This window comes from Lepidochelys kempii, chromosome 19 (assembly GCF_965140265.1).
Source record: "Lepidochelys kempii isolate rLepKem1 chromosome 19, rLepKem1.hap2, whole genome shotgun sequence".
NCBI lineage: Eukaryota > Metazoa > Chordata > Testudines > Cheloniidae > Lepidochelys > Lepidochelys kempii.
The window spans coordinates 9,894,836-9,914,604 of record NC_133274.1 but is presented as its reverse complement, the minus strand read 5'-3'; the positions used below and the strand labels follow the sequence as shown (position 1 = coordinate 9,914,604).

Here is a 19,769-nt window from a genome sequence, read left to right as displayed (position 1 = left end):
CCTTATCTCTATATTCCCCCCTCTCCTTAAATTTGTTCTCATCCTCCCTCCTCTTGCTCCTCACATACCTCCCAATCCCCTCCCGGTGCCTCCAGTTCTTGTCCACCCAGGACCTGCCCTCTCCCCCTTAACACACCAGGAAACGGATTCTTTTTGTAAACTCGGCACATGCTCCCTTTCCTGAGCAACCTGAGAGGCCAGGCCAAGAGGACCTCGAGCTCTCCAGGAGAGAGGATGTGTCCTACTCATGTTTTGTAGAGTCCAGAGGACCGTTTCAGCGTTATACAAGTTAATAATTTCAACAGCCGACACCAAGTCATTTTAAAGTCCTTCTCCTTCGGGAAAGAATTTCTACAGGTCATGCTCACGTTGACATGCTAAGGTTTTCTGGTTGGCTGAACACCTATCCCTGCTTTTCCTCCCCACCACCATTATTCCCTGTCCCTGAAGCTTCCTCACCCCCAAATGCCGCCGCCACCACCACCATTCTTCCCAGAAGAGATGAACTTTACTGGGAGGGAGGCCCTGCTACATATTGACAGTTACTCCACTCTATGTAACTTCCAGCATAGGAAGAAGATCACACCCAGGTTTCCCACCATAGCAGAGTGAGAAACAAGTGGGCCACCAGAATTACCCAACAATGACTGCTTTAAAATAAGAGTGATTCTACCATGCCTCTGAACTGTTAAGGATGAGAAGAGGGAACATCAGTGGAAGAGAACATGGTCCTGCTGCTCCACAAAGCACTCAGGTTCCCATCTAAGGAGGAGACAGTTTATCCTGTGACAATCCTCCATCACAGTACTTACAGATTCACTCGGTGAGTTACATACAGATTACGGGAGGGAAAGTCACTCACTTGGCCACTGCAGAAGGCTGAATTCTGATGGAACCTGTTTGGAGAGCCTGCTAGAGAAAGATAGCCACATGAGTGCCGCTTAGAGTCTCAAAGAACATGAGTACTTGTGGCACCTTAGAAACTAACATGCTGCACTCTCACAGTACATAGCACATCTTTACAGAGAGAAAATGTTTGCACTAATTCACAGCTGCCTAGAATAGCAACAGGATGCTATCCTTAGGCCTTGGAACTTCATGGATGCATCAGGGATAGAAATCAAATCCTCGTGCTCCAAAAGCACAGGCCACTGCCACTTGAGCTAAAAGGAGAATCTCCATTAACTATTAGCAGTGCAGGGCCTATGACACATGGAATTGATCAGCTCCGAGTCGATCCAGAAGGAATCAGCAGCGTGTGCAGCTTGTTATAATACACAGAGTGAGAGCCTAAAAGGCACAGTCAAGCGAAGATGGGAGTTTCAGGGGAGCCAGAGACACACAGGGAGGCTGTTCTACATAGCAGGAGCATCTCCCCCAGGAGGGTGGGACTGCATGGAGGAGTGGTCAGTGCTAGGATGAACAAGGAAGGGAAGGCAGAAACGAGGGCCATGAGGCCATCAGGAGAAAAGGCCACTTCAGGTTTAAAAAGCCAAAGACGGCAAATTTTGAAGTGGATCCTGAAATGAACAGGGAATCAGTGCAACTAGGTGGCTAGCAAAGAGTTTAATAATCAGCTCAGTAGGGGTCCTCCCAACCCTCTGATTGGCATCACTCTGTTATACAAAGACATACCAGGGGATTTAAGGTTTCAGAGTAGCAGCCGTATTAGTCTGTATCCGTAAAAAGAAAAGGAGGACTTGTGGTACCTTAGAGACTAACACATTTATTAGAGCATCGGATGAAGTGAGCTGTAGCTCACGAAAGCTTATGCTCAGATAAATTTGTTAGTCTCTAAGGTGCCACAAGTCCTTTTCTTTTCCTGAGATTTAAACTGATATTTTAAACACAGGGGTTAAGGGGCTCAGTCAACTCTCCCTCTTGTGTCCCCACACCCCTCTGCCAAAAACCCCAGCTGCAGTGGGAAGTGTGAGCGTTCCCTTACTATTGGATGCATTGGCTGGTGATCAAGAGCCCTCATCTCACAGAAGCACTTCCTGTTATATTACATTAGCACCCCCAGCGATGGGCCAGGGCCCCGTGGCGCTCGGTGCTGAACAAACACAAAACAAAAAGACAGCCCCTGCCCTGAAGAGTTCACAGTCTAATCTACAAAAGCAGCTCTCTGCTCACTGTTGATTCCCAACCGGCCGCTAAAGAGAGGTCTTTTCCCCTCCATTAAAACCAAGGTGCTTTCTTCATTAACAAAAAAACAAAAACAAACAAAACAAAAAACTTTTAAAATTACTTTAGAGAGTCCCGATGCAGTGGAAACAAACAGCAGCCTGTGCTTCTATTGCTTCTTTGGCCGGAGGGTCTCAGAGCACCTCACAAACCCGAATCCTCACAGCATCCCTGAAAGGCAGCAAGATTTGTTCCCACTTCACAAATGAGGTGCACAGAGGGTAAGCGACTTGCCCCAGACTGCCGAGCATGGCAGTGGCAGAGGTGGCAATTTGACTCAGGAGTCCAGTCCCCTGCTCTAATCCAACCATTTATTATCAATTGACATGCATTCAAGAGATGCCTTTTAATGCTAGAGGGTCATCTTTGTTCACAGCCTTACAACAGTGCAGTCATCCCCCAAGGGCATGGAGTCAACTCGACACAAGGAGACATTCTTGGGAGCACAGCGCTGAGAACCGTTCAGCTAATCAAGACATCATTAGCTCGGCCATGTGGGGGCCTCAAGCAAAGAAGTCAATTGCACGGAAAGGCCTTATCTACACAAGAAAATTGCATCAGTTCAATTTAAGATTGGTTAAACTCATGCAAAACCCGTTCTAAACACTGAGGCCACGTTTATACGTGGGTGCAGCTGTACCGATCCGGCGTGTCTGGTGCAGATGCTCTGTGCCAACAGAAGAGCGTCATAAAACCACCTCCGCCAGCTGCACAAGCTACGTAAGTTACACTGACAGAAGCGCTCATGTCGCTCGGATGTGAGGGCGGTTTATTCAGAGCCCCGAGCAACACAAGTTCTGCCGACATTGGCTGTAGTGTAAACGCAGCCAAAGTTAAGAGTGGCTCCGTTCCGTTTAGAATCAATTTAAGCTAAATTGAGATAAGCCTCTCCAACTGAAGGAGTGCCCTCACCAGGCTTTGCGTAGATAGAGTACATCACTTTAAGAAACACCCCTTTAGTTAAAGCAGAGCAAGTCTGCAGACAAGGCCAAGCTCTTGCACCTCTTCAGTGTCATGGTAGGTGGAAGCGCGTAGCTCCAGTGAGGAAAAATAGTTATTTCTCGTTTCATTGCTTTTCAACATAGGAGACAATCCCTTTGTTCATGGCACCAGCTGAGGCCAATAGCAGGACTCACACTGAATTCAATGGGAGTAGAAGCAGGCTTCCTGGAGCTGGGATGTGCCTTTTTAATTGGTAGAGCATTATGCATTATTATTACTTATACCCACCTAGAGCAGTGGGGAGAATACAAAACTGCAGACCTTGCACTGCTCAGGAACCACCCCCTCCCCCCCCCGCCCCACTGCCCCCCTGACTCCTTCTCTCCTACCCTAGCACATCCCAAACCTTCCCTCCCCACTACACAGATCTTCAGAATTCTCCCGCCTACAACCCTCTAAAGGATTTGCAGGGATACACACCCCCAGCACTCACCCCCCCCGAACAGTCTTTGCTGGCATGGCTGCTTCTCAGCCCATCTCCCCCTTTAATACTGCAAGGCATGCATATGTTAAACCTTCCATCAGTCAGAGTGTAGGACTGGGAATCAGCCAACTGGGCTTTAGTCTTGGCTTTCCACTGACTTGCCGCAGGACGTGGGCAAGGCACTTTACATTTCAGCCCCTCAGTTTACCGATTGAAGATAATCCTTCCCTATTTCACATGGAAGGGTGCTTTGCAAAGTGCTGACAGGCTCTGGATTAAACGGTCCTGTGTAAATCCAGAATATAGATACAACAATCAACCCTTTAAAATCCTTAAATAAATAAAATTAAATATGGAGCGAGAATGCATGCAAAGCAGGTCTCTATATCTAGCACAGGAATTTCTAAGGCTACATGAAAGCTTATGGGATGCAATTTTTTGAAGCCATTTTGCACCCGCCCCATTGGAAAATGCCGATTTCAGAACCTGGCCCCAGGAAGAGGTTGGTTTTGGTGAATTTTTCAACTCAAAAAAAAAAAAAAGATTTTGAAAAAAAAATTGAAATTGTCAAAATGTTTGCTTTGCCATTGTCAGAACAAAAAAAAAATCCAGTTTTCTTGTTCAAAAGAACTTTTCATTTCAAAATAAGCTAATTATAGTAAAAGATCAAAATGTGAACAAAACATCTTGATTGATCCAACCTGAAGGATTTCCCTCCCCCTAGATTTTCAGCTGGTGAAAGTTTGCAATTGACTTTTTGGCCCCATTCAGGACAGGAACATTTTTGGAATCTTGAAAGTTTTCATTAATAAGAAAAGTCCTTCCCTGCCCCAGCTCTACATACAGCCTTGTCCTCCTCCTGTCCCTCACCACAACTGGTCGTCGCATTCGGTCTAAATTTCTATCACAAACTCTGCAGGGACCTGTTCTTACTGGTCTATCAAGGGCCAAGCACCCTTACAGCGCTCTGTGCACAGTGTCAGTCATTTGCTGAACGCTCTCATGGGGACCAGAGGGAGAGAAAAGAGCAGAGAGAACCTCTGTTCAATGGTCTTGGAACCCTGCTTAGCTACAGAACCAAGACAGCTTTGGTAAGCTCCACCAGCTTGGCCAGAATCCCAGAGCCTTATTCCTTCTAAACCAGTGTTCCAGAATCAGTGTAGACAGGGTCCCACCACTGGTTCTGAGCCCCAGCTCGGAGCACAAAGATATGACTTAGAGGCCGTGTGCATAGTCCTGCAGATGGAGGCGGAAGGGGAGCTGTACTCAGAGCAAATACAGCTCAGTCTTGGCAGGCTCCCACAGGAGCTTTTCAACGGCTCCCCACCGCAGCCAGGGACCCTGTGGGTGAGCAGATTGACGTGGGGGGAATCTGTAGGTAGTCAGCGGGGCCATGGATTACCCAACCCCATTCCCCCCACCCTGCAGGAACGGGAGAGAGAGAGATAGGAAGAGACCTAAGAGAGGAAGGAGGCTTTGATGAGAATTGTGCCAGTTGTGAGCCCTAAATGCCTTCCCATCTCCTGCTGTTCAATCACCGGGGTAAGGGCCTGCTGGGGAAGGAACAAAGAGACAAGCGCAGGACTGCGCTCCAGCTCTTGTGGACAGCCAGGATTTCTTCCTACCTCTCCCCATTTCTTACAGGGCACACAAACCCTCGCTTTGGGGGGAGGAGGCAGAAAGACCCTTCAATCTGGGGGCGAGGCAGGGCCATTTCCCCTACACAGCCTTGGTTCATGCTCGAGGGAAATGTACACAAAAGCTGTGTCAGAGCAGGGCTCAGGCTGGTTTGGAACAGCATGGCCCTGCCCCCGCTGGTGCCCAGACTGTATCAAGGCCGGCTCCAGGAGAGAAGCCGTGCTTGACCGGCAATCTGAAGAGGAGATGGGCTCAGACTAATGATCCAGATCTAGACCCGCCCTGCTCCTCCCATGCTTAAAGTTCAGATCAAAGTCCCCACTTTGCAACTGGCCCTTGGTCTCAGCCTAGCACAGCGGAGCCCTGGTCTATGTGGGGCTCCTAGACCCTACCCCCACCCAGATGATAAATGCCAGAAATGACTTTCAGACACAGCCCCCTCTCTAGCGTCAGCAGCAAGGAAGGATGCCACTAATTTTCTGACAAGGACGTTGAGAAAGCCACAGGAGATACCTGCGTGGCCACAGCCGGCCCAGCTTTGTCACTCAGTGCAGGATTGTTCCCTGCAGTGGGGAAAATGGTAGCCCAAGCCTGCTCGAGTCAGAGCTGCAAAGCCCCTAGAAAGAGCTTCTCATGACTCCTGGGCGCACACCACATTCTTAATCTCAGAACCAGAAGGGTAGCTCCTCCTTTCCTCAAACGTGTTCACCACCTGGCTTGGGTGGGTAAACTGAAGAGGGGCTTGTTTCTTATCCCACATCCCTGTTGAAACTTATTCCACTTGTCACATATTTGTGGGGTTCATGCTTTGCACCAAGAGCATGCCAGGGTGCCCCGACACTGCAACGACACACCTGTGGCTGGCCCATGTCGGGCTCACAAAGCTCAGGCTGCGGGGATATACAATTGCAGCATAGACGTTCAGGCTCGGGCTGGAGCCCAGGCTCTGGGGCCCTCCCCCTTCACGAGCCCGAATATCTACACTGCAATTCGATAGCCCCACAGCCTGCGTCAGCTGACACGGGCCAGCTGTGGGTGTTTTACTGCAGCACAGATGTACTCTGCGAGTCCAGATCAACTTACACAGGTTTGTTCGTTTTAGGACCATGGTGTCAGGATTAGTCACCGCAACTGTGGGCTCTGAAATGTGCACTGCTTGGGCTAGCAGGACAGCGACAGCAGCCCACGCTGGCCTGACTCAGAGTTGCCAACTCACAGTTTTATCTCAAATCTTGTGAAATTTGTGTTTTTTTCTTAAAGCTCCAGCTCCCGGAGTCAGGAGATTATGTGACAATTTCAAATTTAATGTATGGTCAGGTAAGTTTCCCACCCCCCTGGCTTTGGAGAAAAGTTTGAAAAAGTGAGCCCTAAAGGCTGAAGAAACAGAAGGCAAATAAAAAGCACCCCAAATAGATTTTAAAAATCATGAAGATTTTGGGGATCGGACTCATGATTTTCCATGGGGCCGGTGATACAGTTAACCCTCCAACATAGCATAGGGTACGTAGCACAACTGTACCACCACTGACAGAAGTTACAGTCATGCTAGGAAGAAAACAAGCAACGTTAACCACGGTCTGCCTAGCCTAGACCAAACCTACATGTGAGATCAGTCCATTCAACACAACCCGTTTGTATTTTCAGCCCCGGCACTCGGTACTGAAATGTTGCCACCGATTCTCTTCCATGGCTAAGGAATGATTTGGGTGTTCATCTGCATGGGCTGCATAAGCAAGGAGGGATTATTTATGTGAATAGGATTTTTAATGTCTCCCCTGAATCACTTGGCAAATTTTTCCATTGCCTGAGGGAATATAGAGCTGAGAGAGAGAAGCAGCTTCTTTCTAAGAGCTTGTCTACACACAGACTGGGACAGAAATAAGTACAACACTTTCAGTTTGCATCTTTAGCTATTTTGGTGAAAATTGTGTGTCAAACACTTTTATTTTGGAGCAAGCGCCTTATTCTGAGTAACCCAAGGGCTTACCCGAATGGGAAAATTGACCAGAATATCTATTATGGAATAAATGTCCACATGGGGAATTTTTCTGGAATAGCTATAGCATTTAAATTCACATCCTTCCTTATTCCAAAATAGCTTCCCCCTATGGACAAGCCCTACACCAATTTTTTTTTTTTTGTAAACTGATTTAAGTTAAATAAAGATAGGGCATCCTTGTTTCAAAATAAGAACGTCCACACAAATACATACTTGTACCTTCAGTTATGTTGCTGTGTGTTACCACCAATCTACTTATTTCTGTTCCAGTTTGGGTGCTGACCTGGCTGACTTTTAAGTCAGGGTTTGGGGGTATGTTAATAATGGAGGCATTAGCATAAAGCAGGGGCTCTCAAACTGTGGGTCAGGACCCCAAAGTGGGTTGTGACCCTGTTTTTATGGAATTGCCAAGGCTGGCTTAGAATTGCTGGGGCCCAGGGCTGAAGCCTGAACCCCAAAGCCAAAACCCTTGGGTTTTAGCCCTTGGTGGCGGGGCTCAGGTTACAGGCCCCCTGGCTGGGGCTGAAGCCCTTGGGGCGGGGCTTGGGCTTTGGTCCTCCCCCATGGGGCAGCAGAGTTCAGGTGGGCTCAGGCTTCAGTCCTGGGGTTGTGCAGTAATTTTTGTTGTCAGAAGGGGATCACGGTGCAATGAAGTTTGAGAATTCCTGGCATAGGGGGACCTGCACTTTATGACCCAAGAAGTCCATTCCAGATCTCAAACACATCCAGACTTTTCTAGGTTTGACTTGAGCCTTGCTCTAAAAAAAGAGGCGTGAAGAGATTCCATTTGTTTGGAGGTCATTTTATCTTGGAGAACATTTAAGGGCCTTTTCTCCCACCCCCCAGGGGTTTGAGAGTTTGTGGTGGGGGAAGGGAGATGCCTGCAGTGATCAGTTTAAAATTTAGACAGAAACAGGAGCTCAGAGCTCTTTTTGAAATGGGACAAGTCTGCTCTTTTTGGAACACAACACACTGCCTTATTAATCCCAGCAATACTTCACAAACAAAATAGAGAGGTACAAAGGTGCATTTCCCCATTCAGAATAGCTTGGATATCAGCAGATTCCCTTATAACAACTCCAAGTCTAACTTGGCATATTGCCACTGAGCACAATGGGACTCTGCAAGGGAGTGAACTAGGTGTTTGCTGGCATCTTGGAGGCTGATCTGCAATCTTTACACCCTATAATTCCCAGTGGCTGCAGCTCCACCCGTGGCAGACCCACACAAAGTTCTGGCAATCACATCACTGCATTCTCTAACCCTGCTCAGGGTAGAAAGCTTGATCCCCTAAATCAGTGGCTCTCAACTTTTCCACACTACTGTACACCTTTCCGGAGTCTGATTTGTCTTGGGTACCCCAAGTTTCACCTCACTTAAACTACTTGCTTACAAAAATACTTGCTTACAAAAATCAGACATAAAAATACAAGTGTCACGGCACATTACTGAAAAATTGCTTCCTTTCTCATTTTTACCATATAATTATAAATTAATTGTAAAATAAATATTGTACTTACATCTCAGTGTATACAGCAGTATAAAGAAGTCATTGTCTGTATGAAATTTTAGTTTGTACTGACTTCACTAGTACCTTTTACGTAGCCTGTTGCAAAACTAGGCAAATATCTAGATGATTGTATGCCCTGGAAGACATCTATGTACCCCTGGTTGAGAACCACAACCCTAAATGTTCACAGAAGGGGATCACGAAAGAGTCACAACACAGCCAAATGGAAATTCACTTCAGAATTCAAATGCCTGTTTGGGAATCATTTCTCCCTGTTAGCGAACTACAACCATGAGTTAAGATCACAAGCTAACCTTTTCCATTCACTAGACATTTGTCATTTCCAGACCTTTATTAAGCACCATCAGGCTGTAGAATCAGGAGCTGGGGCCACCAGAAAACAAAATCAGCTGTTGAAAAATCTGTCCTGGTAAGATGCCCCTTGTTAATTCTGGGCACGATCCCAGCCAGGTTATTTACACTGAACAGATCCGGCCCGTCTAACATTTCTGTCCAGCCTGCCAGGCTCTTTGGCTGTCCCCTCGCAATCTCTGGGCCGCTAAAAGTCCAGCAGTTTAGTGGGGCGCTCAGGCAAGCTGCCTGCCTGCCATGGCCCCACAACGCTCCCAGAAGCAGCTGGCTCCTGCTGGCATGTCTCTGCGTGCCCCTGTGGGACCATGCGTGAGTCAGTTTCTGTGCCTCATTTCCCACCCCCAGTCTGTAAAATGGGAATAATATTCCTGTCTCTCGCTGGTCTATTTTGTGCATGGCATAACGGGGCTCTGATCTGAGCTGCAGCTTTTAGGTGCTATTGTACAAGAGACCCAAGCCTTATCCACACGACAGCTTCCGCTAGAAGAGCTGTACCTGTTGGGAGTTACAAGGCTAATGGGACTACTCGCTGAAGTAAAGTTACTCAGGTGTGTAAGAGCTTGCATGGTCACTGGCTTCAGACTCATGGAAAGTTAAGCACAGCGTCGCTTCAGGTTGGGCTTTCTGTGAACTATAGTAGGACCTTGGGTCCCTGGTCTGGGGGGGCCTATGTGCTAGGGGCACAACAAACTGCCCCACGGAGCTTGCTTGCCCTGGGACTGGTTTTACTATTGGACCAACCTGGTAGTTTGTCCCTTTTATTTATATATTTATTTAAATAGAAAGAATGGAGGGTTCCCAAGCCAGCAGTGAGGAATATTGGCATACTGCGTAAGGGACCACGCATGCCACAACAGGAGCCGGCCATGCCTGGAGGCAGCAGGTTTTAAGACAGGTGTGATCGTGAGAACGGGTGGGCCAGCGTCTTCCACAACTGGGTCAGGAAACAATGCTCCAATCAAAGCGTAACAGGTTCTGTCCAATTCAGAGCAAGAATAGACAATATCATGGTAAAGACCCCTGAGCCCTGTCTACACTGCTATTGCCATTAACGGACCACGATAGGCCTCAGTTTTCCTGCTACTGATGCACCCCAAGGTCTCATCTACACCAAGAGTTATCAGGGCTGTTCCACCGTTGGTGCCCCCAGTGGAAGTGGAAGTGCTAGAGCAGACAGGACTTGGCCATTTGTACCACTGCGCTGCCTAGGAAGGCATGGAGTAAGAGTAGACGACACCATCGTACAGGACACGGCAGCCGGGCTCCCCCAGTGCTCCCATGGCTAGCACCGAGGAGCTTCTCTGGTGCAACGTTTTCATCAAAAGCCACCGGTGTCTACAGCAAGACACCCGTCCACAAGTAACACCAGCTGTAAGGTAGAACAAAGGCCAAAAAAGAATGCAGATCTATTTGTTCAGTCTGAATAGCGTAAACTGCCCCGGTGTTGGTCTTGTGGTAAAGGCCCTGGGCTGGAACTCTGAGCTGACCGCTCAACCTTGGTCTCCTGTCATGGACTTCCCCTGTGATCGTGGTCAATTTACAATTTTGCTGAGCCTCAATTCCCCCATCTGTAAAATGGGGATAAGAGGGCTACCTTTCTCCCACCATTTATCTGTCTTGTCTGTATAGACTACAAGCTCTCTGGGGCAGGGAGTGTCTCTTTGTACGTGTACCTAGAGCACCTTGCACAAATGGACCCCAGTATCAGCGGCCTCATACAATATAGTTCTTTTTCAAATTAATAAATACTTTGCCCTCCAGTGGCACATCTTACAAGGTTCCTCAACGCTCTCAGAGAGCGAGAAATTGGAAAAATGGAACCCAGGAGTCCCAACTCACAGTTCCACATTGCTCTAATTATTAGACAACACTGTCTCCTTTCCAGAGGTCATGCCTGTCTAACCCATGATCTGAACTGCAGGGAAAAATTGCCATTCCTTGAACCATAGGAATGGGATTCAGATGCCCGCATGATACAATATCACAAAGCCCTGCCAGGAAGAGTTCTCTGGAGGTAAAAAACAAAACAAAACGGCCAAAGTGCTATCCTTATTAGATAGCAAGAACCAAATTCTTTTAAAATTCTTATCACTTGAGTTTCTCTGGATACGCATTAGCATTCCCCTTTGATAAACATGCCGAGAGGTTCCTCCACATCATTGCAGCTTCTCAACACTCACGTATCCTTGGCCAACAGGCTTTCATTTTTCCAGAGTAACGTTGCTAATCCAATACGTGTATTTTCCACTCTTCCCACCACAGCAGTATTCAGGGGAGGGACTATTTTCCCCAGCAGTGGAAGAACATGTTTGGCACAAAGCTGCAATAAATCCAGCACTGATAACAATAGGCCCTGTGTTTAAGGGCCTGAACTTGTTCCCATAGTAAGTTCTTTGGGTGGGGACCACATCTTCACGTATATATGGTGTCCAGTACAATGGGCCCAGGATCCTGGCTGGGCCTCTGCACTCTACGGTAATACCAGCATTAAATAAGTCAGAGTTTTGCTATTGATTTTTCAGGACACGCTCCTGCTCCCATTCAAGACTGAGCTTTATAAGGCCACGGCAGCCTAGAAATCAGCAACCCAAAGAAGCTCCGGATGAATTATCCATGGGATCCACCACCCTACACACTCACCTCTGAGTTTAATTTAAAGTTCAGCCTCTACATGGAGCCTCAAGATCGGGGGAGGTGGGAATTGCTTTATACGGAGTACAGCATCCTGCCCTTCAAACCACATTACCAGTCACACAGCATGCTGGGAAGCTGAGGGTCCCCAGAGAGCTGCAGAGTCCCGACTCTCTGGCTAATAGGGGGCCCTGCTATCAGATCAGTAACAGTAAAGTACATAAAATTCCAGGGGATTATTAATCCTTGTGATTTCTTTGGGAAATGTGACTCTGAGATGTGGGCTTAGGGACCAGGATGATTTTTCTAATGCGGTTGTTTTAAGGGACCCACAAAATGTTAATTGTTCAGGTTAGTTTAATTTTCCCCCCACCCAGAGTTAACTATTCCCTTTCTGTTCTCTCCTTTTGGGAATTTAATTTGGGGCTTCCAGACATTCCTCAGGCTTTTCTCTGAGCCCATTTTTAAATAGCTTTCTGTTTTAAGACTCGAGTGGGTTTGTTTTTGTAGTACACTGAGCTTACTTTCACTAGTTTTATTTGAGGCTCTCAAAGCTCTTCCCAAATATTAAGCCTCACCACACCCTAAGAGGCAGGCAGGCAGGTTTCAGAGTAGCAGCCGTGTTAGTCTGTATCCGCAAAAAGAACAGGAGTATCTTGTGGTACCTTAGAGACTAACAAATTTATTCAAGCATAAGCTTTCGTGGGCTACAGCCCACTTCATCGGATGCATAGCAACAGATGGGATATAAAATCCTGCAAGAGAATCGTTCTCTGTTTTTACAGATGGAGAAACAGAGGCACAGAGAAGGGGAATGACTGGCCTGAGCTCACCGAGCCAGTCAGTGACAAAGGCAGGAGAGGAGCTCGGGACTCCCGGTTCTTTGTTGTAGGTAGGGTGCCCCACTGACAGCCTGGAGATGAAATCTTTAGCCCCCACAAGAAGGGTAGCAATGCAGCCTCCCCCCTAGTGCCCTGCCAACGGGCCTCAGTCTTGTGCTATGAGGACTATTTTGTGGCTTGGGAAAGGAGTTCAGTCTCCATGGCCCATTCAGTCCTTGGACTCTCAGCTGAGGCTGCAAACCATGGTACCAATCAGGGCATTTGCCTTGAATGTGTTTCAATTCCCCTTTTGCTGGTAACTCTTGCTGCCTTGGGGGCTAGCGGGGACTACCCTGGGCGTGCACCCACTTCAAGTTCCATGTGTTTGTGTTTTATTCTTTCCCCCAGGAGGCTATTTCATGGGTTCCTTTCTATTCTGGGCTTGAATTGGTCTTGCCTGGTGGATCCAACCCACCCCTTCTGCGGGGGAGTGCTAACCACTGCTGGGGATGCACCATTCCAGCCACGTTTCCAAATAAAACTCCCAAATTAAACCCTGCTGTTGGGACTCTACAGCCGGTCAGGGTCCCCATGAGCAGCTCTCTCATCGGTGGGTGTAAATCAGTGCTGCTCCATTGTCTTCAATGGAGTCTGCTGATTTACACTAGCAGGGGAAAGGACCCAGCATCTCAGTTCTTGGCATCCTGGTTGAAGGCCAACTCTGCTCCTACGTGCTTCATCCCCTCTGCCTCCTCAGAGGCCCCCAAATGAATCCATCTCCAGTGCCTGGGGAAGGCTGGGAGATTTGACCTGAATGCCTCATTTTAAGCTCACAAGGCAGCCCTGGAGGAGCCCCGTTAGTCGCCTGTCCTGCAGAGATTTTAATCTCTTTGTGATCAGATAAAGGGGGAGAGAGAGAGGGAGACTCACCCCCTGCCGGGAAGGGCCATTCAAACCTGGTTCCTGTAATAAAGTGATTTAATAGATCTAAAGAGGCCAATTCCCTTCTTTCTCCCACAGTTACTTCCTGTGGGTCATCATTCACATATGTAAATGAAGAGGGGAAGGAGCGGGTTATCCAGGACACTGCAGCCGGTTAAGCTGGTTTTGGGGCATTGTGGAGGTACCCCATGGCAGACTGATACCACCCCTATTCTCAACACCTCCCCAGACACCTCATTGCTTGGATTTGTCCATTTGTCTGTCCTCCTCTGGATACTTTGGATTATGGCCCATCACTGACTTGACTCTCACACCATTCCTTGGGGTGAAGGTCTCGAAATACACAGCTACGTAGTGGTCAAGAAAGGTGCTGGGTTGACAGCCCCAACATCCTCTATTCATAGCACAGCATACACAGTGGAAGTAGAAGTTTCCTTTGTGTTTCTGAAACGTGTCTCAACCTTGTCCCAAGGGATGACTCCTGGGGATGAGAGGAGACATTCATTCTCCGTGCTCTCCTTGGCTTCTCTGTTGGGGCTGCGAACAAGGGGCCCCAATTTGTGCCATCCCAAATCTCCTTTGGGAGAAGCCAGACAACTGGACTGAGTTCCAGATTAAATTCACACAGGCCAAGTAGCCACTGGCTAGTAATGACTTTCTATTACTACCAACCTGGGGCTGGATTTGAACCAGTAACCTTGAGATGAACGGCTCGATAGACCATCATCAAGCTGAAGCCACCTAGTTGCCCCACAGGCACAACTCCGTCACCTCCAAGGCTAAGCTGGAAGCGTCTTGTTCCCTTGAATGCTAACACACAATTAAAGCAGGAAGCATGCAAGCTGGGGAGCAGCCAATTGGACATCAACGTTACCTTTGACTCTATTTCCCCCCTCCACCACTCCAAAAAAGTCTACTCAGTCACTTACATAAGTTTCTTGAACATACCAGCTCTCCACCAACTCCCTCTAAGTTTATGGCTACACTGGAGAATTTGCAGCTGCGCCACTGTAAGCTCTCCAGTACAGCTGCTTTCAGCCAACAGAAGAGAGTGCTCTCCTCCACTTAATTAATCCACCTCCACCACAGGCAGTAGCTGCTCAGTGCAAGAAGCTCTCCTGCTGACCTAGCGCCGTCCACACCAGCGCTTAGGTCGGTGTAACTTATGTCACTCAAGGGGGGAGTGGCTTATTCACACCCCTGAGTGACATAAGTTATACGGCTGTAGATGGTAGCGTAGACATAGTCTAAGTGTGCGAACAGTCACAGGAACTGCTCAACCCACGGCCCAATCAGCACACAGCTGCGGCCCATGTGACATCCTCAGGGCCATACAGGTAGTATATATATTGTGTGGATGTGGCCTGCATAACAAAGAGGGCTCGCGGTGGTAAATAGGTTGAGAACCACTGGCTCAGATTAAGGGCTCTCCAGACCCCATCTTGGGTGATTTAAGGAAGTTTGTGGCCTTTTCCTAGACAGGTTTCAGAGTAGCAGCCGTGTTAGTCTGTATTCACAAAAAGAAAAGGAGGACTTGTGGCCCCTTCGAGACTAACAAATTTATTTGAGCATAAGCTTTCGTGAGCTGTATGAAGTGAAGTGTATGAAGTAAGCCGATGAAGTGAGCAGTAGCTCAGGAAAGCCTATGCTCAAATAAATGTATTAGTCTCTAAGGGGCCACAAGTCCTCCTTTTCTTTTTTCCTAGATAGTGGGTTGTGAGAGATACAACAGGCAGACACACCCTGGCTAAGTCTTTTTTGTGCAGGAATGTTAGTGACTGCAATCAGAAAACTAGACTGACTGGGGGCAATAAATGCTGGGGAGAACAGAGCATTCCTACCAGACTCCATTAACCGGGAGTCACATTGAATCTCTCTCTCTCTCACACACACACACACAAGATCCAGTCGCTTCTTCTAACAGAGAACTTGGCACTGTCATTTACTGGATCTAATGACTAGTTCCAGGAACTGGGTTTTCCCAGCCAATTTGAATCCACCTCCTCCATACTCAAACAAATGTTTAGTATGCATCTAAAGGGCTGTGTAATTAGAGCAAAAGCAGTTTCCTTTCTGTTCTACACCACGCCACATCCCTGACTGCATTCTCCCAGGCTGAGAGAATTCAGTTTTCCACGTTCATTCACTTTGGGATTTGCCATATCATTCCATCAGCCATGACCGCAGGAGCCATTCCCTCCTGGAGCAGAAGATGAAAGAGAACCCATACCCCACCTCCATTCAATCTTGTGGTTCCAACACACAGCTTCCTCAATGGCAGGGATAGGTTATAACCAAAACTCTGCATTTGAAACACCCTGAACTCTGGGAAAGCCCTGTTCTGAACTCTTTAAACAATGGCACTCAGCCTACCCCCGGAAGGAACCCTCTCTTCTGGAGGTCTCATGACATTCAGGAGCCATCAATATGTCCATTTCTAAGTTCCGCTTTTTCAGTGGTTTTCACATCACATAACGTCCATTAAATAATCAACTCTGTTGCAGGATATTACACTACAAGCACCACACCAACTTTTCAATGAAGAGAACAAGTTTCTTTGGTGCCATCTAGGAATAAATAGCAAACACGTTGTTTACAACACCACACACAATCCATATTCAGCTACCCTTCAGCCCTACTATTAATCAGCTATACTGTGTCCACACTGGCTGGGCAGACTGTGTTTAACCTGTGTCAGCCTGTATCCCAGGGTAGCTAAGGCCTTTGAAAGATGCAGAACCAGAACAGAGATCATGCAGACATCTCTAAGGGTATGTCTACCCTGCAAGTGAAGGTGGATTGCAGCATGAGTAGTCATCCTTGTGCTAGCTTTAATCTAGCTAGGGTAATCTAGGGTAACAACTGCAGTGTAGACATGATGGCACAGGCTAGTATCCAGACTATAAGCTGATTGAGGATCCTGGGTACATACCCTGGTTGCTAGCCTATGTGCCATCGAAAGCTCATGCTCAAATAAATTGGTTAGTCTCTAAGGTGCCACAAGTACTCCTTTTCTTTTTGCGAATACAGACTAACACGGCTGTTCCTCTGAAACCTGTATTATTACTGTTACCCATGATCGCTAGATTAAAGCTATCCAGGGTGCGCCTACCCGTGTAATAATCACGCCTTCACTTGCAGTGTAGACACACTTTAAGAAACGCAGAACCAGGCCCCAGGTTTTTCCCCCAGAGACCACCTATGCTTCAGTGTAAGGCAGATTCAGCAAAGCACTTGAGTCCCATTGGCTTCAAGGGGATTTAAGCACATGCTGGAGCAATTTGTACAGTGGGGGTGCGGAGAGCCATGAAACCCAAACTGGAAACCCTGGATATAATGGAAACCACTGCAAGCCAGGGGGTGCAGCACCCCGCCCAGTTCCAGCGCCTATGGTTGAGGCTAGCAGAGTCACTGCCCCTCACAGGCAGGGAGATTTTAAAAGCTGGTGCCACAGAAGATGCCCACGACCATTTCCCTGGGTGAATGCCATAGGTTGGCATTCACCCAGATCACAGGTTTCATAGGCCTGTCACATGCAGATGCAAACCGAGACTGGGCCTGCACCCCGTTCCCTCCATACTGTGGAGGAGGACTTTTCTGGGGGTGGGGGTTGTAAGATTTTTCTGCCTCTTTAGAGCAAGAGAAAGGTGACTCCAACACACCATGTGAAGAAATAGTCTCAGCCTAGGTAGTGCCAGGGCTAGAACCCATCTCTGACCAGCTTAGATTTTTGTCTCCAATCCCATTTGACAGCACATTAAGGACACAGCCGTGTTACACCAGAGGGATCAAAAGGTGGATGATTTTTAACTTCCGTGTGGACACGGTCAACGGGCACTGTCCATTGTTAACAGCCACAGCGTGGGGGTCGGGGTTTCTAAAAACATGATTCTCTCCTAGATGGGACCTAATCATACCGCGGTCAGGGCACAAAGTGTTTTAACCTGTGCCCTGTAGCCCAATGAGCTTGTGAGTGATTCCATCATTTTGGAATGGGGTGGGAAGCCTATTCTAATTCACTGTCTTGGCCCCCCATCTCTCAGCACACTTCTTCCTCCATCCACAATCCATGCAGGCCCGCGGACATTATTTCTACTTCCAGTACCCGCAGGGGAGCACTTTCCACCCCACTTTAAGCAGGAGGGTGCCTGCCTACAAACCCCTCTCCAGCCAGCCCCCACCCCTAGCCTCTCAAAGCCTATAGCAGCTCCCTGCCCAGCCTTATGGGCTCCCACATGAGCCATTGTTGACAGAAAATGGGATCAAGCAGGTATCCCTTTTACATGCGCTGCAGGAGGGCTGGCTCCCTGGAGGTACTCCGGAGGGGAAGCTCGTCCCCAAATCCCCCAACTAGCTGGCCCTGGCGAACCAGTCCCCCGGTCCCCACGGGGCTGAGGAAGTGGGAAGGGAGAGAGGAGGCAAAAACAATCACAAGAAACAAGCGCTAATCCCAAAGCTCCCGAGGCAAGGCCGCAATCCCTGCAGGCCCAGCGTGGCATGGGGATCCCCTTCCCCGCTCCCTCCCCCCACTCGTGGGGCTGATGAAGCTGGCCTGAGATGTGTGGGGGGGAGGGAGCCTCAGAAACAGGCTGGAGCTACCCCCTCCCCAAGAGGCTTCACAAAGCAGGAGCCCCAATGCAGGGGACTCCCCCGTGTCCAAACGCACCTCTCCCCCTCAGCACGGGGGTGGGAATGCCCCCGGCCGCCCCACTCAGGGCGAGCTGCCCCCAGAGCTGAGCTGAAATCTTTGCCAGCGTCCTAGGCCGTAAACCGCCCAGCCCCACCGCCCTGCCCAGGGACCGGCGGAGGAGGCTGAAAAGCCCCTGGACCCACGCTGGCCTCAGAGAAGCCCCCCCCCCCCCAGTCTTACCTGGTGCACAAAGACATCCACGGGGGCGTCCAGGGCAGTGCCCTCCTTGCTGGTCATGGAGAGGAAACCGAAGCCCATCCTCACGTTGAACCATTTGCAGATCCCGGAGCCGTGGAGGGGCTGGGGTTCCCCGTCTGGCTTGGGGGAGTCTCCCGCGGGCTCCTCGCCCGTCTTCGCACAGCCACCTGGAAACATCCAAGCCAGACCCACTGAGCTAGGGGAGAAGAAACCAGGAGAGCCGCCTTCGCCATAGTGCGGCGATGGGGACCAGCAGCTGGGGCGCCCATGGAAGCATGATCGAGGCTCCCTCTGCAGCCCCTGCCCTTCCCCGCGGAGGGGGCCCCCCACTACTGAGACCCCCGATTCCCTAGGACTCTTCCTGACGGCTGCTGCTTGCAATCCAGCTGCGCGCACCAAGCCAGGCGGCTCCACACTCGCCTTAGAGAAACCGCCAGAGCCTTTGCTCCTTTGGGGGGCGGGGGAGTCTCCCTCTCCCCCAAATCTAAAGCAAATGCACCGAACCCCCACCCCGACATGAAGTATGGGTCACCCAAGTCTGATCGCAAAGGGGGCTGGGGCGGGGGGGAAATCAATCTCCCGTCCCTAGAAGGATAATTTTGTTATGCTGATCAGTTGCAATTAACCTCGATTAGATCTAAGAGACAGAGGGACTGAACCCCCTCCTCCCCCAAATGGTGCGAAATAAAAGAAATCCCCCCCGAAAAGTTTTTGCCTCTCGAAATCAGCTGATCTCCCATTTTAAAAGGCACCCTCTCCACTCCCGCCCCCCTTCCCAGCTGCTAGATTCGCCCAGTCTTCGCAAAATCCCCTAAAAAGCCCACAACGTCCCAACTCTCACCCCAGAGGAAAGCACATGTTGCAGTGATGCACTGATTTCATTTACTATCCCCCCCCACCCCCCGCACGCCGGAGGAAAAAAAGGCGGGGGGGGGGGGAAGCAATCATTCGTTTAGTGAGTTGCTAGATCTAAAGCACCCAGGGGTGGATTCTTCCCACAAAGCTGAAACAAACAAAACAGATCATTTTTGGTAGCGGCGAATCCCCCCCCCCCCTCCACAAATCGACCAAGGCTGTAATGAAGCGGCACCGAACCTGCAAACTGCTGGTTAGAAACGGAACCCATCCTGCACCCCCTTTGCAAAAGCCCGAGCTGCGGCCGGAATCCCCTCCGCTCTGCAGCCAGCCGGGAGGGTGTCCCCACAGCTCAGCCCCCAAAAGAAGACTCAGCGTGCTACATCTTCACTCCAACAATAGCGGTGGGAGGGCCCAAGGGCTTTCCAAGGATCCCAAATTCTAAGAGACAATAGCAACCCCTAGAGCCATGCCTCCTCCTTCTCTCCCGCCTCGACAACACC

The 19,769-nt window shown here is 49.2% G+C and overlaps 1 protein-coding gene across 1 annotated transcript in view; it reads right to left on the bottom strand.

The window, feature by feature from the left end:
- Positions 1 to 19,537, bottom strand: part of LIN28A (lin-28 homolog A) — a 31,223-nt gene extending 11,686 nt beyond the window's left edge. The window contains exons 1-2 of the mRNA XM_073317851.1: positions 19,507 to 19,537; positions 18,394 to 18,578 (exon numbers count right to left, since the gene is read on the bottom strand). Of these exons, the coding sequence (XP_073173952.1) occupies positions 18,394 to 18,578; positions 19,507 to 19,537 (216 nt within the window). The remainder of the gene's footprint in view (positions 1 to 18,393; positions 18,579 to 19,506) is intronic.
- Positions 19,538 to 19,769: the final 232 nt, after the last annotated feature.